This window comes from Stomoxys calcitrans, chromosome 3 (genome assembly GCF_963082655.1).
Source record: "Stomoxys calcitrans chromosome 3, idStoCalc2.1, whole genome shotgun sequence".
NCBI classification, from domain to species: domain Eukaryota; kingdom Metazoa; phylum Arthropoda; class Insecta; order Diptera; family Muscidae; genus Stomoxys; species Stomoxys calcitrans.
The window spans coordinates 139845824-139863420 of NC_081554.1; the positions used below are offsets into that span (position 1 = coordinate 139845824).

Below are 17597 nucleotides of genomic sequence, written 5' to 3' on the forward strand. Positions count from 1 at the left end.
GCACCTATGGTGGATTTTGGCACAGACTATTTTGCAGATGGGACAGTGATCCCGGGATCGACCGCAGTACCGTTACGGCTGGTCAAAGTGGAGGAAATAGGAGCCTATCTCAAGAGGCTAAATAACAAAAAGAGTTGTGGAGAAGACGGAATCCCGAATTTTGTTCTGAAGAGGGCTGGCAGAGGGGCATGGTCTGCCCTGACCCTAATATTCAACCACTCATTAAATGTTGGATATTTCCCTAAGGAGTGGAAGGTGTCCAAGGTTGTCGCAGTACCTAAACCGGGCAAGGATCCCACTGACCCAGGTGGATATAGGCCAATCTCGCTTCTATCGAACGTGGGGAAGCTGTTTGAGATAGTGATTCTGGAGAGGCTGAACGAACATCTCGATACGGAGGCTGTTCTTGGCGATTGCCAATTTGGTTTTAGAAGGCAGACCTCGACGGTACATGCACTGATGACCCTGACGGACAGGGTGACAAGAAGGTTGAACGACCGCTGTGCTACCATAGCCGTCAGCTTGGATTTCCAGAAGGCCTTCGATACCGTGTGGCAGATGGGTATTGTAGAGAAGATGAGGACATTCGGTTTCGATCGGTATGTTGTTGCCTTGGTGGGGGAGTACCTCAGAGGCAGATCATTTGCTGTGGCCTTAGGGACCGTTAGGTCTGATACGAGGGCCGTGATGGCGGGGGTACCACAGGGCTCGGTGCTGGGCCCTGTACTGTACAACATATACTTAGCAGATATTCCTCTCCCACAGGGAGGGGAACTTCTGCTAATATATGCGGACGACATAATGGTGGCGTCCACTCATGCCAGCGCGAGGATAGCTGAGAGGAATTTGACCAGGTACCTGGAGACCCTCAGGATTTATTTCGACAGATGGAGACTCTCGCTCAACGTGGAGAAGTGCAGAACGATTATGTTCAAGGGCATCAAGAAGCGGATATTCAAGAACGCTAGGGGATATATACCTAGGGTGACCATCGGAGGGGAGGTGATTGCTAATGCAAGGGTCCTGAAGTACCTGGGCATTGTATTTCAAGAGGACATGACCTATACGCGTCATGTGGACCATGTCATGGCGAAGGGTAGGATGGCTTTCCAGGCATTGTACAGTGCCCTCGCGGGAAGGGGAGGCCTGAGCCGGAGGGTTAAACTGGCCATATATAGACAGATTGTGCGTCCGTCGATGTCATACGGATTCCCGATATGGTTCTCCATATCATCTCATCAGATGGAGAGGATTCGGATGTTGGAGAGAAGGATCCTTAGATATTGTCTGGATCTCAGATGCAGGATGGATGAGGAAGGGCACTGGATCAGGCCTAGCTGTAGGAGGATATATGAATTGAGCGCTTTGGGCCGGATCGATGTATTTATGACACGGACTGCCCTTGATCAACTCTCGAAATGCTCCAGCCATCCAAATGAGATGGTAAGGGGCTGCGCTGTCTCTGATGAGACTTTTGACCGATACATTCGACAAGGGGCATACTTACCCCCGGCCTCCTTGTTAAACATGTCCGAGAATGGGAAACTTTACGATGAGAATGGTCGGCTGCTGTTTTATCATAGACGGTTCCGAACATACGGTTTTGACGATCTTGTTTATCGTACTTCGCAATGAGAGATCCCCTATGGGGGAAATAGAATTTGGAGAGAATAATTTTATGACCTTTTTGTAAATACCTTAATAATTTTGCTTTCAAGAATGGATTGTTAATTTAAGTTTATGAACCTGTAAATATTATGTAAATACCTTTTTGAATTTTTTGTTTTATTATGATTTCCTTTTTAGTTTTTGTTATGTAAATACGTTTTATTAGTTTTAAGTAGGAAATATAAAAAAAAAAAAACATTTGAGAGTTAGATCCTAGAGTTTTTCTTTACCTTTTTACTAGGGCAAATATGATAAGTGACTCCACGGGCTTTTAAAGTGGAACTAGAATGAAATAAGGATAATGGGTTTGGCTGGCCTACCAAAAACATTAGTATATAATTAGAATGTAAGAACTTTATAGAAATATATATATATATATGCTAAAGAAAATAAGACATAAGATCGTAGCTTATAAGGCAAAAATTGTTAAATGAAAAATATGGTAAATAAATAAATAAACATGGTAAGTATTAGTTCTTGTGCATATCTTGAGAAGTGAATTTAATTTAAAAAGTGAAAAAATGACTGGTCGTGGTAAAGGTGGCAAAGGCTTGGGAAAAGGTGGCGCTAAACGTCATCGTAAAGTGTTGCGTGATAACATCCAAGGTATCACCAAGCCTGCAATCAGACGTTTGGCTCGTCGTGGCGGTGTAAAGCGTATCTCTGGATTGATTTACGAAGAAACCCGTGGTGTCCTGAAGGTGTTTTTGGAAAACGTTATTCGTGATGCTGTCACCTACACTGAACACGCTAAGCGTAAAACCGTCACCGCTATGGATGTCGTCTACGCTTTGAAGAGACAAGGCCGCACTTTGTACGGTTTCGGCGGTTAAACATTATCTTGACGCTATTTTGGAGAAAATTTTAAAAACTTTAAAACTAAAACAATCGGTCCTTTTCAGGACCACAAAACATATTTAAAAAGAGATATTTCTTGTTATAAATTTTTACTAAAAAAAAAAAAAATACATAAAATTTATTTGAAAATAAATATTACCATTTTTCAATTTGCCGTCGGCAAAAATGTAGCTTCTATAATATACATACATACATGACGAAACTAAAATCGACGCCATTAGAACAATACGATGAAACGATGGTATACAACACTAAAAAGCATACATACACACAGATACCAAAATGCACGCATATACTACCATTAAATGTTTCCTTTGCTTGGAGCTGCTAACTTTGTCACAAATGTACGAAGAGGGACGATCGTAGATACTTCGTTTCGATGTTTTGTTATTACATATGCCAATTTTTTTTAGCATCAGAAAATGAACAATGATTACCATGTGATATTCAAATGTAAAATAAATAGTTTTTACAGTACCCTAATGGTAATATTGATCCTATTAAATGCCGATAATCTTGAGTAGGGTCGATAAAACTAAATTCTTATTATGTTAATGTATGCAAAAAGGCGAAATGTTGATGCATGATAATTGATAACTGATAATTATGACATGTATATTAAAAGACCTGCAATAGTCGATAAGATGTAAACATATTTGAAAATGTTTACCTATAAACAATAGATGGCAGATTTTTTTTGTATTTACGCCTAAAACAGGATTGTTTAAGGAAATTTCGAATAACGAAATTGCTAGCAAATTACCAAATCCACTGAAAAAAAATCGACCAAAAAATATTTTTTAAATTTAACTACAATTAAAATTTTATTTATTATTTAAAACTATTTTTTAAGTAAATTTTCTTGATAAAATAAGGTTTGATATAGTTTTTTCTCTTTTAAAAAAATTTTTGTCGTCCTGAAAAGGACGGATTGTTGTTGATTTATACGATGGCCTGTATTTACATTTTTTCTTTGATGCTCGTAGATAATTTAAGCCTTCTTTTCGGTCTTCTTGGGCAAGAGAACAGCTTGGATGTTTGGCAATACACCACCTTGAGCAATGGTGACACCGGACAGCAATTTGTTCAATTCTTCGTCATTACGGATAGCCAATTGCAAGTGACGGGGGATAATTCTTGTCTTCTTGTTGTCACGAGCATTGCCTCGTTTGAGAATTGATCGTAGGCATCAGTGCTGGCAAAATTCATAATTTTTGGTCAAAGGTTATTTGATTTTTTGAGAAGCGGGAGTAGGCGCCAGTGCTGCGCAGAGGAAATTTTGTAAAGGCGAGTTTAACTGCTTTTTTGAGAATCGCATAGTAAGAAGTACTATTGCATTTGAATTGGCGAGTTTTACTATAAGTGGTGACGGTGTCTTTGGATTCAGTGGACGCGAGGAAGCTGATCCAAGTACCGTTAGAGGCGATGCATATAATTTGGATATGAATAAATCCGGCGATACCAAATTGGCCACTGGCATAGCTGGTCGATTCGATACTATGGAAACTCATTCTAAAGTAATGGATGAAAAGCAGAAAGACGTTACTTCAGACGCAAGTGCACAGACGTCCGAGGCTTTGCGTGGCGAAAAGAAATTAAAAAGGAAGAAGAAAAAGAAGAATAGCATGAGTTCTGAAGGAGAGCAGGTCGCCTATGGAGATTTTTGTTTGAGCGTTACGCTGGGACGGCTTAACGACACCATCAGCCGTTTGCAAGAGGAGAATGCTCAATTGAGGAAGACTATCCAAGAGCTGCTGCAGAGAGAGAATACATCTCCTCATCCTAGCAATGTCAACGTTAACAATGACATTGCTATGGACATGGCGTGTAATGTTGCAGATGCGTATGATGTTGCTAATGTGACAAAAGACCAAGATATGTCGGGCGGGGTAGCCGAAAACCCCGTCACAGCGTTGAATATTGGGCCGCAAAAAGCTATTGTTCCGGAGCGGCAGGAAAGGCAAGGACCTTCGACTATTTCGATGGTAATCAAGGCTAACGAGAGGGAGCTTGAATCGACAAAAGATGGCAGAGCTGCATCAAATAATTTGTCTAGTGGCGCAACGCTAGGCAGAAAGACTGGAGCGATTCCCAAGCTGAATCTTATGAAGGCGAAAGGAGCGGCTGATACCAGACCGGCCGTGAACACTATTAATGGCAAGCAGACACCTGGTGGAGGAAAGATGCCTGCTATTACAGTTTATAACGCCAGTGTGAAAGAGGTAGTCAACATCCTAGGTACATTTATGTGTAAAGGGGATTTCACCGTCAAAGTGGTAAGGCACAACATTATTAATATAAGAGTTAATGGGTTGGCTAATTTTGATAGGACATGCGCTTTCTTCAGGGAAAGGGGTTATTCCTGCCATACGCACACGCCTCGTGCCGTGGTTCCTTATGCTGTTGTGGTCGAGGGATTATCGAGGGAATTTAGCCCTGAGGAAGTTAGGGAATACCTTGTGTCGCAAGTTGATTTTAAGATTGATGTTGTTAGTGTCCGGAATGTGACTGGGGATAGATGGGTGCTCAGGGTCGGTAGGTCCACGGATATGGATAAGTTGTATGGCATGGACCGGATGCTCCATTGTAAGGTAAGGTTCAGGAAGGATGAGTCGCAGGGCCCTACTCGTTGCTATAGATGTCAGCGGTTTGGACACTTGTCCAAGAATTGTAGCATGCCCTTCAGGTGTGCTGTGTGTGGTGGGCCACATGACCTTGTGGATTGCGAGGTGCAGAAGGGGGATGTTGGTGTTTCGGATGGGGTTCCTCAGGGTGTCCGCTGTGTGAATTGTGATGTTGTGGGTCACTCTGCTGGATCTAAGGAGTGCCCACGTTGGTTGGCAATTGTTGCTCAGCGCGAGGTGCGTAGGAATGAGGCGAGGGCGAAGGCAGTGGCTAGGTCCACCAGGATTGCAGGTCTTTCGTACGCGGCTTCTATGGGGCCGCGATCTTTTCCGTCTCTTTCTAATACTCGTGGTGGTATTGGTGCTCGGTCTTCAATTGCTCCTGGTGTTGCACGGATGGGGCAGGCTCGTAAGGTCGATTTGTTCGATGATTGTCAGCGCGTGTTTGGTGCTAATTTTGTGGAGATTTTTGCCAAGATGAGGCGTTTTGCTCCAGATTATGATAGAATGGTTGGGGAGGTTGGTGAGGCGGGTGCTTTGACGGCACTTTTACGGTCGCTTTGTGATGTCTAGGTCGTTATCTATTATTTTTGTCAATGTTAACTCGTGCGTGTCGCTAGTTAGGAGACATTTCCTGCAGGCGTTTGTGAGGGAACGAGATCCTGATGTTCTGCTTTTGGCAGAGCACAAGCTCTCGAGCTCCCACAAACTTGAGTTGGAGGGTTATAGGGCTTTTCGTCAGAACAGAATTGGGCGCAGAGGTGGTGGTACGGCGGTTCTGGTAAGGGAGGCTTTTGGTTGCGAAAGGGTCGTTGTGGACACTGGTTTCATAGAGTCTTGTGTGGTTAAGTTGTGGCTTAGGGATGGTTCTGCTATCTTTTTTGCTTCTCTTTATCTCAGACCAGGTGATGATATGAGGGAGAGTGATTTGAATTCTTTGTTCTCTGTATGTATGGATAGTGAGATGGTCATTGGTGCAGACCTGAATGCGAAACACCCGTCATGGGGAGGGCTGGAGATGGATGCAAGGGGTAGAAGGCTGGCTGGTCTGCTTTTGGGATCGCCTAATTTCATTGCGTGTTCTGCTGATGAGCCTACACGGCCTAACGGCGCCTCGGGTTCATATATTGACCTATTTTTATTGACTCCAGGTCTTCCTTTGCTGGATGGTAGTAGGTGTACCACGATTGATTACGAATCTGATCATAGGGCCATACATATTGGCATATCTACTGGTGAAGTCAGGAACAAGGAACCCTGCACATTTCTGGACTTTCGGCGTATCAATGGACGTAGGTATAGGTCGCTGTTAGGGCGTGGCCTAGATGCATGTTCGCTCCCCATTGACCGAAATGCATCTGTGGAAGAGGTTGATGGCTGCATTGAAAGAATGAGTGAGGTTTTTCGTGAGGCGATTGACGCGTCTGTTCCGAGGGTTCCTGCGACTAGGGGATTGCCTGCTTTGCCTTCACATGTGGATGGTTTTATTCGGGAGCGTAGGAGACTATGCAGGACAATGCACAGATCGGCTGATCCGGAGAGGCGCGCGATACTTAAGGCCGATATTCGGAATCTGGACAGGATTATACAGGGCGCTGTGTACCTTTCTAATCAGGAGAGTTTCCAGGATTTTTTGTGCAGTATCCGGGTGGATAACAGTACTTACGGTCGTGTTAAGAGAGCCGCTAGTTTAGCGAGACGAGAGCCGGTGGGAGACTTAAGAACCCCTTCTGGGGGTGTGGTGATGGACGATGCTGGTAAGGCTGAGGCTTTGGCTGTGTACCTGCAGTGTGGACCAGATGGCACGGGAGATGATGGGCTGGATGAAGAAGTTACTAATGTGGCTGATGAGTGTCGCTGTGACAGGACTCCCCTTTTGGATTTTGGTGCCTCCAACACGGCGGATGGATCAGTGGTGTCTTCAGGGGCGTTATGGGAACAGGGCTGCTTTGTGAGACCTTCTGATGTGGGTGGTGCCTTGGCCACTAGGTCTCCCAAGAAGGCCATGGGTGTCGATGGGATCCCTGATGTCGCGCTGAATAGGTCTGGCGATGTGATTTTTCGATTTCTGGCCATTTTGATTAATCATTGCCTTAATCTTGGGTATTTTCCTTCGGCGTGGAAGGTTGCTTCGGTGGTGCCCATTCCAAAACCTGGGTCGGATTCTGCTGGATGCCAGGGGTACAGGCCCATTTCCGTTTTGTCGCCCTTTGGCAGGCTCCTGGAGTTTTTTATTCTCGAGAGGGTGAAGGAGACGGTTGGAGAGAGGAACACGATAGGGGATTTTCAGTTCGGTTTTAGAGGAGGGCACTCTACATCTCATGCCCTGGCTGTTTTTTCGAGCCATGTGGTGAGGGGTTTTGACAGGAGGCATGGGTCCGTGGCGGTTGGACTTGATCTTGCTAAGGCCTTCGACTCTGTCTGGCACGATGGAGTTCTGTTTAAACTCAGGTCTTTTGGTTTCGACAGGCAGGTGTGTAGGTTGATATCCAGTTTCCTTGAAGGGCGCTCCTTTGCGGTGAGGGTTGGTGAGGAGATGTCTGCCCGGCGTCCTGTTTTGGCTGGGGTTCCCCAGGGGTCCCTTCTTGGCCCGATCTTGTACACGATCTTTACCAGCGATGTTCCACTCCCGCCACCTGGATGCCTTTTGTTGGCCTATGCTGATGACCTGATGGTGGCCTTTTCCGGTCCGAGGGCTAGTACCGTTACCTCAAGGCTCAACTCTTACTTGGGGGAGTTGCATGCGTATTTCTCTAGGTGGAGACTCTCTCTCAATGTTTCCAAATGTTCTGCCGTTGTTTTTAGGGGTCGTGGTCGTGCAGTGTACCCCAATTTCAAGTGGTATTTTCCGGTTTTGCGCATCGGTGGGGACGTCGTGGCCCTTTCTCCTACTATTAAGTATCTTGGTGTGGTCTTTGATGGCAAATTTAATTTTATAGGGCATATGGAGTATGTCTTGGCCAAGGCCAAGAGGTTGTATTTTGGGTATAGCGCTATCTTGGCTAGGAGAGGTGGTCTCTCCCCTACGGTCCGGCTACTGATTTACCGCCAGGTGATCCGACCTGTCATATCCTACGCCTTTCCTGTATGGTATGGCATTTCGTCAGCTCAAATGGAAAGGCTTAGGATGTGGGAGCGAGGCGTCCTTAGGTCGTGTTTGGGCCTGCGGCCTAGGGTTCTGAGTGACGGTTCATTTAGACATGTGTCGTGTAGGGAGACTTATGACAGGGCTGGTATACAGCGTATTGACGTCCACATGACAGGCATGGCCCTGAAATTTATGGAGAGAGCGCAAGACCTTAGCAATGATTTGGTTGCTTCCTCCCTGCGATTGGAGGATGACATTTATTGTCTTACACAAAGGAGATTTTTGCCACCGGCTGCAATTTTAAGGTTGAGAGATGCAGGACTCTTATATGACGGTGAAGCCCTCTATTTTTATCACAGGAGGTATGGCACTTTTGATTTGTACAATACTGTGTATAGGACGGCGCAGTAGACTGTATGAATATTGTAAATAATGTACATAGTAGTTTTAATATATAGTTTTAAGTCTCATTAGATTTAAATCTCATTTAGGTTAAGCTTATTTTCATTAATTTAATGTGGGTTTTTTTTTTAATGATTCTATTTTTTGGACCTTGAATTTTTCGATGTTTTGTTTGTTAACGCTGGCGATGTGACCGCGGTCGGAGACTGGGTCATTTATTATGGAATAGTTGTAGATGAGGGAAATAGAGTACCAACATATATAATTTTGTGTTAGAGTTAAGCCTTTACTCTGTAATATATGTAAGAATCAAAAAATGGCAATAAATGAAATGAAATGAAAAAAATCAAACACACAAAATCGTGAACAGTGTTAAAAGTGTTTGTGTGACTTAAAAAAAAACCAAGTGAAAATGCCTCCAAAAGCCAGTGGTAAAGCAGCAAAGAAGGCCGGCAAAGCCCAAAAGAACATCACTAAGGGTGACAAGACCAAGAGACGCACCAAGCGTAAGGAGAGTTATGCTATCTACATTTACAAAGTGTTGAAGCAAGTCCATCCCGATACTGGTATCTCCTCAAAGGCCATGAGCATCATGAACAGTTTCGTCAACGATATCTTTGAACGTATCGCCGCCGAAGCCTCCCGTTTGGCTCACTACAACAAGCGTTCCACCATCACCAGTCGGGAAATCCAAACTGCCGTCCGTCTATTATTGCCCGGTGATTTGGCTAAGCACGCTGTCAGTGAAGGTACCAAAGCCGTTACTAAGTACACCAGCTCCAAGTAAATGGCATACTTATTTCTTCGTACAATATTTTCCCTACAACATCAAAGGCCCTTTTCAGGGCCACAAAATAAATTAAAAAAGAGACTTAATTCGTTATTCAACTAAAATTAATTTATATTTACAAATTTAAAGAAAAAATATATCTACCACTCACCCTCACATTGCCCTTATTACTTTTTTAAAATAAAATATGTATACTACCCATACTCTAATATTGCCCTCCTTGCTTAGCACCATCTACATCTACAGTAGTATGATCAACACATATTGCTCTTATGCTCAAACACTCGGTATGCAACGTTGTATTGATGTTCGAGTATATGTGAGCGTGTGTGTTGATACTAAATTTTTTAGGGATGTATACTAGTATGTTAGCGTGAAATGGTGTAGAGATGTATATGTGGACTTATGCGTTTGTACGCGAGATCTATGGGTAGGTATGCTCGTAAAGAATGAAATAGGTATGCTAAGTGCGATTTTTGAAGGGAATATTGTACGCCACTCTCTTATTGGTTAGGTATGCTAAATGAGATTTTCTTTAACATTAAGTGATTTTCATAATTCTTAGTAATTGCTTTGGTTTATGATCCTAAGTGAAACAGTTAATCCAGTTGCGGAAAAAATCCCATTTAACATGTGATTACTTAAATTTCCTTAAAGGGTAATTTATTCCCATATTAGGTAACAATGGTATTAAAAGATTTCAACAGATGTTTTACAGCTACGAAAAGGGCTGTGATTAGCTTTTCCCTTAAAATTAACATAGTATTTATTAGGTAATTAAAAAATTGTTTGAGTCAAATTTGGTCTCTTTTTAAAAATTTTTTGTAGCCCTGAAAAGGACTGTTAGATATACTGCTTTCGAATATCGAAAATAATAATTTTGACATGATAAGTAATTTTGCATGGAAAAATTACTTCTTAGCGGCGGTCTTCTTGGCAGCTGGCTTCTTTGCTGCGGCAGCCTTTTTGGGCTTGGCAGCGGTGGTTTTTGCCTTGGGTGCCTTTGGTTTAGTGGCTGATGCTTTGGCGGCTGTTTTTGCGGGTTTAGCTTTACACTGTACCTGTCTTTTTGGCAGTTTTAGCCTTGGCCTTTTCGGTTTTCTTCTTCTCGGCGGTCTTTTTAGCAGCGGAAGGCTTCTTTGCAGCGGCTTTCTTTTCACCGGCTGCCTTTTTGGGTGCTGCTGCCTTCTTTTTCTTATCACCGGCTGGGGCCTTCTTCTTCTTTTCAGCGCTCTTTGCTTTAGGTTCCTTCGAGGCAGATGGGGACAATTTGAATGAACCGGAGGCACCCTTACCTTTAGTTTGGATCAATTTTCCACTAGCAACAGCGCTCTTCAAGTACTTCTTGATGAATGGGGCCAATTTTACAGCATCAACTTTGTATGTGCTGGCCAAGTATTTCTTGATGGCAGGCAATGAGGAACCACCACGTTCTTTCAATGTTTTGATGGCAGCATCGACCATTTGTTGGGTTGGTGGATGGCTTGGGGCAGCAGAGGGTTTCTTTGCCTTGGCAGCGGCTTTCTTAGGTGCCTTTTTCTCAACAGCGGCGACTGGAGATGCGGTGGCTTCAACAACGGCGGCGTCAGACATGATTTCACTTATATTTTTCTTTTTAAACACACTTTAACACTTTGTAAATATACACTCACTACTGGTGTACGCTGATTGGTTGAAAATATGGTTTCAACCTTTAGACTAGTGATGGCTGGGTACATCGAAATTATGAGAAGTACATAGTAGTCAACTACGAAATTTTGCGAAACGTTGTGTGGAAGCGAATAAAAATTTTTACAAAAGTTTTCACAGAATTATTCATTTTACGATGAGATAGTAACAATTTCTTTTTATTTTTTATACAATTCTTCTAGTAGAGATATCCAGCTAATCATTAAAGAAAATCCGAGTTAATTATCTTTAAGCGTTACCGAGTTATAAGGCTTTGAGTTGAAAGTTTATAAAAATGTTATGATAAAATTGTAACTAAATTAAAAAATTTTCCAATTTTTATTGAAAATTGGTTTTTATAAAAATTTAGTATGGAATCTTGATATGTTTTCTTGAAAGAAGTGTAAAAAAAAGTGAAAATTTGGATGATTTTCATAGTGAAATAATCGATTTTATTATGTAGTCTATGACAGTTGAATTCACCATATTGGCGTATTTTCCATGAATAAAAGTTTTTCTGCAAATTAATTTGAAAGCTCTAATGTAAAAATGTTTTAGGAAAATTTTATCATAAAATATTATAGAAATGATAGATTTCTATTAAAATGTTACATAATTTGTAAAAAGTGTACGTTTGTTACGAAAAGTCTAAAATATTACGATGCTATGTTATACCAACGTCGTTGGCTATGCAAAATGTGCGATGAGCTCTATTGCATTTATTATAAAATATTTTTTTCTATATAAAGTGGACTTGAAACTAAATAAAAAATTTAAAAATGTAAATTCTAAACAATGTATTGTTGCAATCACAAATTTAAAAAAATATATATATTGTTTTTTTTTTTGGAAATTAAGCACAAATTGAAAAATGCCCTTGTCTAAGCAAGCAAATGTAGAACAGTTGCATACCGAACGAAATCTATTTCCCTTTAATAATTTAAAATATTAAAATACTATTTTATTCTTTTTAAAACAGTTTTTAGAATAGCAAAAAATATCATTTGTTTAAAAATAATAAAAAATACAGAAAAAATGTATATTCAATGTATCTAAATTATCTATTTAAAGTTAAAATTCTCTCGAATGTATTGGCCTGCCTGTTTTTATCTTCATTCATTCTTGTTATGTAGCTACTACGATAAATCAAATTTTGCAAAAAGAATAACAGCAAATATACTGTTGCTAATAGAAAATAAAAATTTTCAATTAACCATAAAAAGTAAATTAAATAATTTTTTTTAAAAAAAGTTTTTGATTTCGCTCCATGTTTTGAAACTCAATATTACCAAAAGTAAAACGCATAGAAAAGAAAAATTTTTTTTTAATATAAATAGTGTATTTTTCCATCCCCAAAAAAAAGACTATATATATTTATTTTAATAAAAATAAAAAGGTGTAAGTTTTGAATAATTTTTTTTCTCTTTTTTATAAAAATATTGTGGTCCTGAAAAGGACCGATTGTTTTTGTAAAAAAAAGTTGGCTTTTAAAATGTCAATAATTTAAGCACGTTCTCCACGAATACGTCTGGCCAATTGGATATCCTTGGGCATGATGGTGACACGCTTGGCATGGATGGCACACAAGTTGGTATCTTCGAAGAGACCGACCAAGTAGGCTTCGCTAGCTTCTTGCAAGGCCATGACAGCAGAGCTCTGGAAACGCAAGTCAGTCTTGAAATCTTGGGCAATTTCACGAACCAAACGTTGGAAAGGCAATTTGCGGATCAACAACTCAGTACTCTTCTGGTAGCGACGGATTTCACGCAAAGCAACGGTACCAGGGCGGAAACGATGTGGCTTCTTAACACCACCGGTGGCTAGTGCGCTCTTACGAGCAGCTTTGGTAGCCAATTGCTTACGAGGGGCTTTGCCACCAGTAGATTTACGGGCAGTTTGCTTAGTACGAGCCATTTTTCACTAGAGGTTTTTAGTTCACTTCACGATATGCACACAAACACTGTTAACACTGTAATAGTTGCCTTACGCATATATTCTTTTATTTCCCATATCTTTTCGTATTTCATTTATAACATATTCTTATAATTAGTGTAGATACTTACTCTAGCTATCATAGATATTCTCTAGAGATGTATTCTAATAACATTAATTAATTATTAAAATAATAGATTAATCAATACGTTGAATGACAAAGGTACAAAGTCCAGCCCATTCATATTCTTATTATTCCTAGGGTAGTAATCCTTTAAAGTAAATTCGACACCCCCGGATAAAAAGGTAAAAACCGGGATTTAAAATCCTAAAACTAATTTAAAACCTACTTAAATGCTACTAGAAAACAAACAAGATTAATCCATCAAAAAAATAACACTATTTACAAAACTATTTACAAACAAAACATAAAACAAAATAAAATATAACTAAAACAAAACAAACAATCCATTTTACTATTTACATATTTACAAAACAAATCAAATGCTACCAGGTAGCCACTGGTCCACTTTATAAACCGGATCTTCAAAGTCCATTCTCCCAAATCTCCTATGGTAGAACATAAGTCTACCATGCTCATCAAACAGCATATTGTTTTCGGCCATATGTCCAAGGCACGTAGGAGGAAGGCCCCTTTCGGCATTTCTAAGGCTGTCGAAATCCCGGCGCGAGAGGCTCATCTCCCGGACAATCGCATTTGGGTGGGCGGCATAACCCTGCAGGTGTTTCAGCGCAACGTTCACCATGAAGGCGTCCACTCTGGGCAATCTAGCGTCGCCATATACCTCTCTATTTGGGGTATTCCTATACTGCCCCTGGGTTTCCACCTTCGTTCTCATATCAAGAGAATACCGCAACATCTTTCTCTCGAATATCCTTATCTTCTCCATTTGTGCCGATGATATGGAGCTCCATACCAGGAAAGAATAGGCCAATGTGGGTCTAACAACTTGTTTATAAATGGTGAGCTTAATCTTCCTACTCAGTCCTCCTTTCCTCCTCAGTAACGATGCGTAGGCGTGGAAAGCAGCCTTTGCCTTATCCAAAAGGTAATCGACATGACGCGTGAATGTCATATCCTCCTGGAAAATCACACCCAAATACTTCAAGGATCCATAATTTACGATAGTATCGCCTCCAATCTTAATGCTGGGGACGTACGATCTGGCGTTCTTGTACAAATTCCGCTTCCTCCCTCGGAATACCATTGTCCGGCACTTTTGGACATTCAGGCCAAGTCTCCATGTCTCAAAATACCCTTGTAGAGTGTCAAGGTATTCCTCCAGGTTTCCGCTTGGCCCTGGCATGTGTCGATGCGACAAGTATGTCGTCCGCATAGATGAGAAGAAGTTCCCCATTAGTCGGCTCCGGTATATCTGCCAGATAAACATTATAGAGAACCGGTCCTAGGACAGATCCCTGCGGTACTCCAGCTCTGATTCTCTGTGTGGCAGACTTCGAATCAGCTACCACAACGCTGAAGGATCTCTCCCTGAGATAGTCCTCTACAATGTCTATAAGGGAATCTTGAAAGCCGAATGTCCTCATCTTTCGGACTATGCCCTCCTGCCAGACCGAGTCGAAGGCCCTCTCAAAGTCCAAGCTGGCCGCTATCGTCACACACCGGTTGTTGAATCCCTCCACAACCCTACTTGTGAGGGCCGTCAGGGCGTGTGTAGTGGAGCTAGATCTCCTGAACCCAAACTGCGATCCTATCAGCATCCCAGCTTCCTCAATGTGGCAATTCATCTCCTGTAGGATAAAAATTTCAAAGAGCTTCGAGATTGACGAGAGTAGGGATATCGGTCTGTAACTTGCTGGCGATGTCGGATCCTTTCCCGGTTTCAATACAGGGACCACCCTTGCCATCTTCCACGCCCTGGGGAAGTATCCAAGGTTCAGGCAGTGGTTGAAGACAATCGCTAAGAATCGCCATACCCTAGCGTCAGTCCTGCGGAGCACATAGTTCGGAATGCCGTCCTCTCCCGAGCTCTTCTTGTTGTTCATGGTGCGGAGGACAGACCCAATTTCCGCTGGTTTTATAATCCTGAAAGAACCCTCCACAGTTGTGGAGGCATCCGCTAAGTTTCCATCACGGAACTCAATCTTCGGTATGTACATGTCCTGAACATCATCAATGCTCCAGGGTTCATGACGCCTTGTTGGATCTTCGCCAACTCACGCGCAACAGCATTCGCCTTTTCCTCGTCAGATGTGGTGCTTCGCCCGTCTTCCTGGATAAGATCACAGATTTTACTCCGTCTCCCAGCGGCCCTTATACTCTTCAGCTTGCTGAACATTTCACTGTTCGGCCTAATATTATCAAGCATTTGCATGTAATTCTGGTCCTCAAAACGAGCAATACGCTGGGCAATTATGTTCCCTAAGTTCCTTATGGTAGCCCCAAGGGTTGATGATTCCTGCTGGTCCATAATCCGGAAACGTCGCCTTCTCAGGGTTTTCTTTTTGTGGATGAGTTCCAATATGTCCTCTGGCAATTTTCTCAGGGTTCCCTTATGTGGCCTAATCTTGTCGATGCTTTCACTCATGGCCTCGGAAAAGGCTCTATCCATTGCCTCGATCGCCCCATCGATTTCTGCAACAGTCGCATTACTGGCAATCGGCAATTCGCATCTGTCCAGGGCCGCAGCAAGCCTTTCATTAAATCGTCGCATTCTTAAGCTTCTAAAATCGAAGATCTCTGTGGGCTGACTCCTTTCAAAAACCATTTCGCCAATCTCAAGGACGACGGCCCTGTGGTCCGAGTCGTAATCCAGCGTCTCAAGTCCCCTATGAGACCGCGAAACATCCGTCGGCTGAATCCCATTAGTCTTCAAGAAGAAGTCGATGTACGAGCTAGACATAGCAGTCCTCCTCGAGGGCCCCTCTGTCTTCAGCAACGACATGGTTGGTGTCATCCTAAGCCACTCATGCAGACGGCGGCCACTCGCGTTCTGGACAGCATCCCCCCAATCTGGATGCCTAGAGTTGAGATCACCACCAATTATCGCCTCCGTGGAGCCTACTAGATCTGCCAATCTATCCAGTGCTTGTATGTCAAGAGCATCCTGTGGCCTACTATACAATGGGGCAAAGAGAACATAACCCTCGGGCGTCGAAGCCCTAACCAGTGTACCCTGTAAGCCGCCGAGATCGCAAATACACCTCTCAGCCTTAATGCCAGTCTTTATAAATATGGCCGTACCGCCGCCTCTAATGCCAGTCGTCCTATATTGTATGTGACAGTCGTAGCCCTCTAGTCCAAATACATGCCTCTCCGTGAGGCCATGCTCAGCTATCATCAAGACATCCGGTTTCTGCTGCTTCACGAAAATCTGAAGATAGTGTCTCTTATGTCGAGACACTATTGAGTTGACATTTATAAAGACTGTCTTAAAACTGGGCATCAAGGCGCATCGATAACAATAGCCCGTAGAGCGCACGGGTTCTCTCTTCATCGGTTCTAAGTTGGCAATATGTATCAGCATACGCCCCAATCTTCTTAACGCAGGTCATCAGATCGCCGCCAAGGAGTCGTCTGCACTCGCCATCAAAGTGGGCCAGGGCCCCGTCAATGCCTCCAGATGGACTCTTCCGAGTCGTAGCTGTCGATGTAGATGCATCTCCACGCATCCCACGGGCCATATCGGCGTACGAACCACCTCTGCCATCAATGGGAGGAGGAGGGACAGTAATTCCGCTGGTCGTTTTCATGGGAGCAGCCCCCTTACCTGCTCTCCTTCGGAGTATTTCCTTACGTTTCGGACAGTCTTTGGAGCTTGCCACATGTCCGTCAGCCTTACAATTGACACAGTGAACTGGGACTCCAACGGTCCTCACTATTCGTCCAGTAGAAGGCTCGGTAGCCACATTCTCCTCCGTGTTCAGGTCCCTTTCCGGGATATCGCAGTTGTCCGGACCATGTGAACCACCGCATTTAACACATCGAAACGCCATCTTACAATTCAGGGAAATGTGACCAAATCGTTGGCAATTCCTGCATTGGGTTAAGCCTCCCGCCTTATTCCTCCTTATACTCACGCGGCAATGCAGTATGTACTGCAGCTTCTTAAAACCACCGAAGTCGGACCCGTTTCCTAATTGGACGATCCAGCGATCTCCTTCCAATCTTATTATCTTGAGCACATCCAGACTGAGGCCACAGCCTGCAAGAAACTGTCTAAGATCCTCCACATCGTACGTGCCCGAGAGGCCCCGTATCATAAGGGAGAATGGTCTAAGTTCCCTTGGCGTAAAAGTGAAGAAATTAAGACCTATGTTCGTTAAGAACTCTTTTGCCTTCGCATGGTCTTCCATCTTACTAAGATGTAGACCGACCAAGTTCCTGTTTATCAGCCTAATGCTGAATAGGGAGTGACCCAAATGTATAGCTAGCCTATCCGTCATATCCTTAGGATTACTACCATATACCCTAATCACAGGTGGGCTGGACTTACCTTTTCCTCTCGGCTGAGCAATGTTTGGCTAGTGTCCTGGATTTCCTCCGCCAGTGGTCAATCGTCCCTGTGTATCGCCAGGGAGAGTT

At 42.9% G+C, this 17597-nt stretch overlaps 2 protein-coding genes and 1 pseudogene across 2 annotated transcripts; 1 reads left to right on the forward strand and 2 right to left on the reverse strand.

Moving 5' to 3' along the window:
• Positions 1–2186: 2186 nt before the first annotated feature.
• Positions 2187–2569, forward strand: LOC131996246 (histone H4). The gene has a single exon (XM_059365749.1). It carries the CDS (start codon positions 2190–2192, stop codon positions 2499–2501), a length of 312 nt encoding a protein of 103 aa, XP_059221732.1. The 5' UTR covers positions 2187–2189; the 3' UTR covers positions 2502–2569.
• Positions 2570–10404: 7835 nt separating this feature from the next.
• Positions 10405–11023, reverse strand: LOC131995784 (histone H1-like; annotated as a pseudogene).
• A 1578-nt stretch (positions 11024–12601) lies between these two features.
• Positions 12602–13012, reverse strand: LOC131995790 (histone H3-like). Its single transcript, XM_059364890.1, has one exon. It carries the CDS (start codon positions 13010–13012, stop codon positions 12602–12604), a length of 411 nt encoding a protein of 136 aa, XP_059220873.1.
• Positions 13013–17597: the final 4585 nt, after the last annotated feature.

Coding starts and splice junctions, on each gene's coding strand:
- LOC131996246 (XM_059365749.1), top strand. CDS start 2,190: ATGACTGGTCGTGGTAAAGGTGGCAAAGGCTTGGGAAAAGGTGGCGCT.
- LOC131995790 (XM_059364890.1), bottom strand. CDS start 13,012: ATGGCTCGTACTAAGCAAACTGCCCGTAAATCTACTGGTGGCAAAGCC.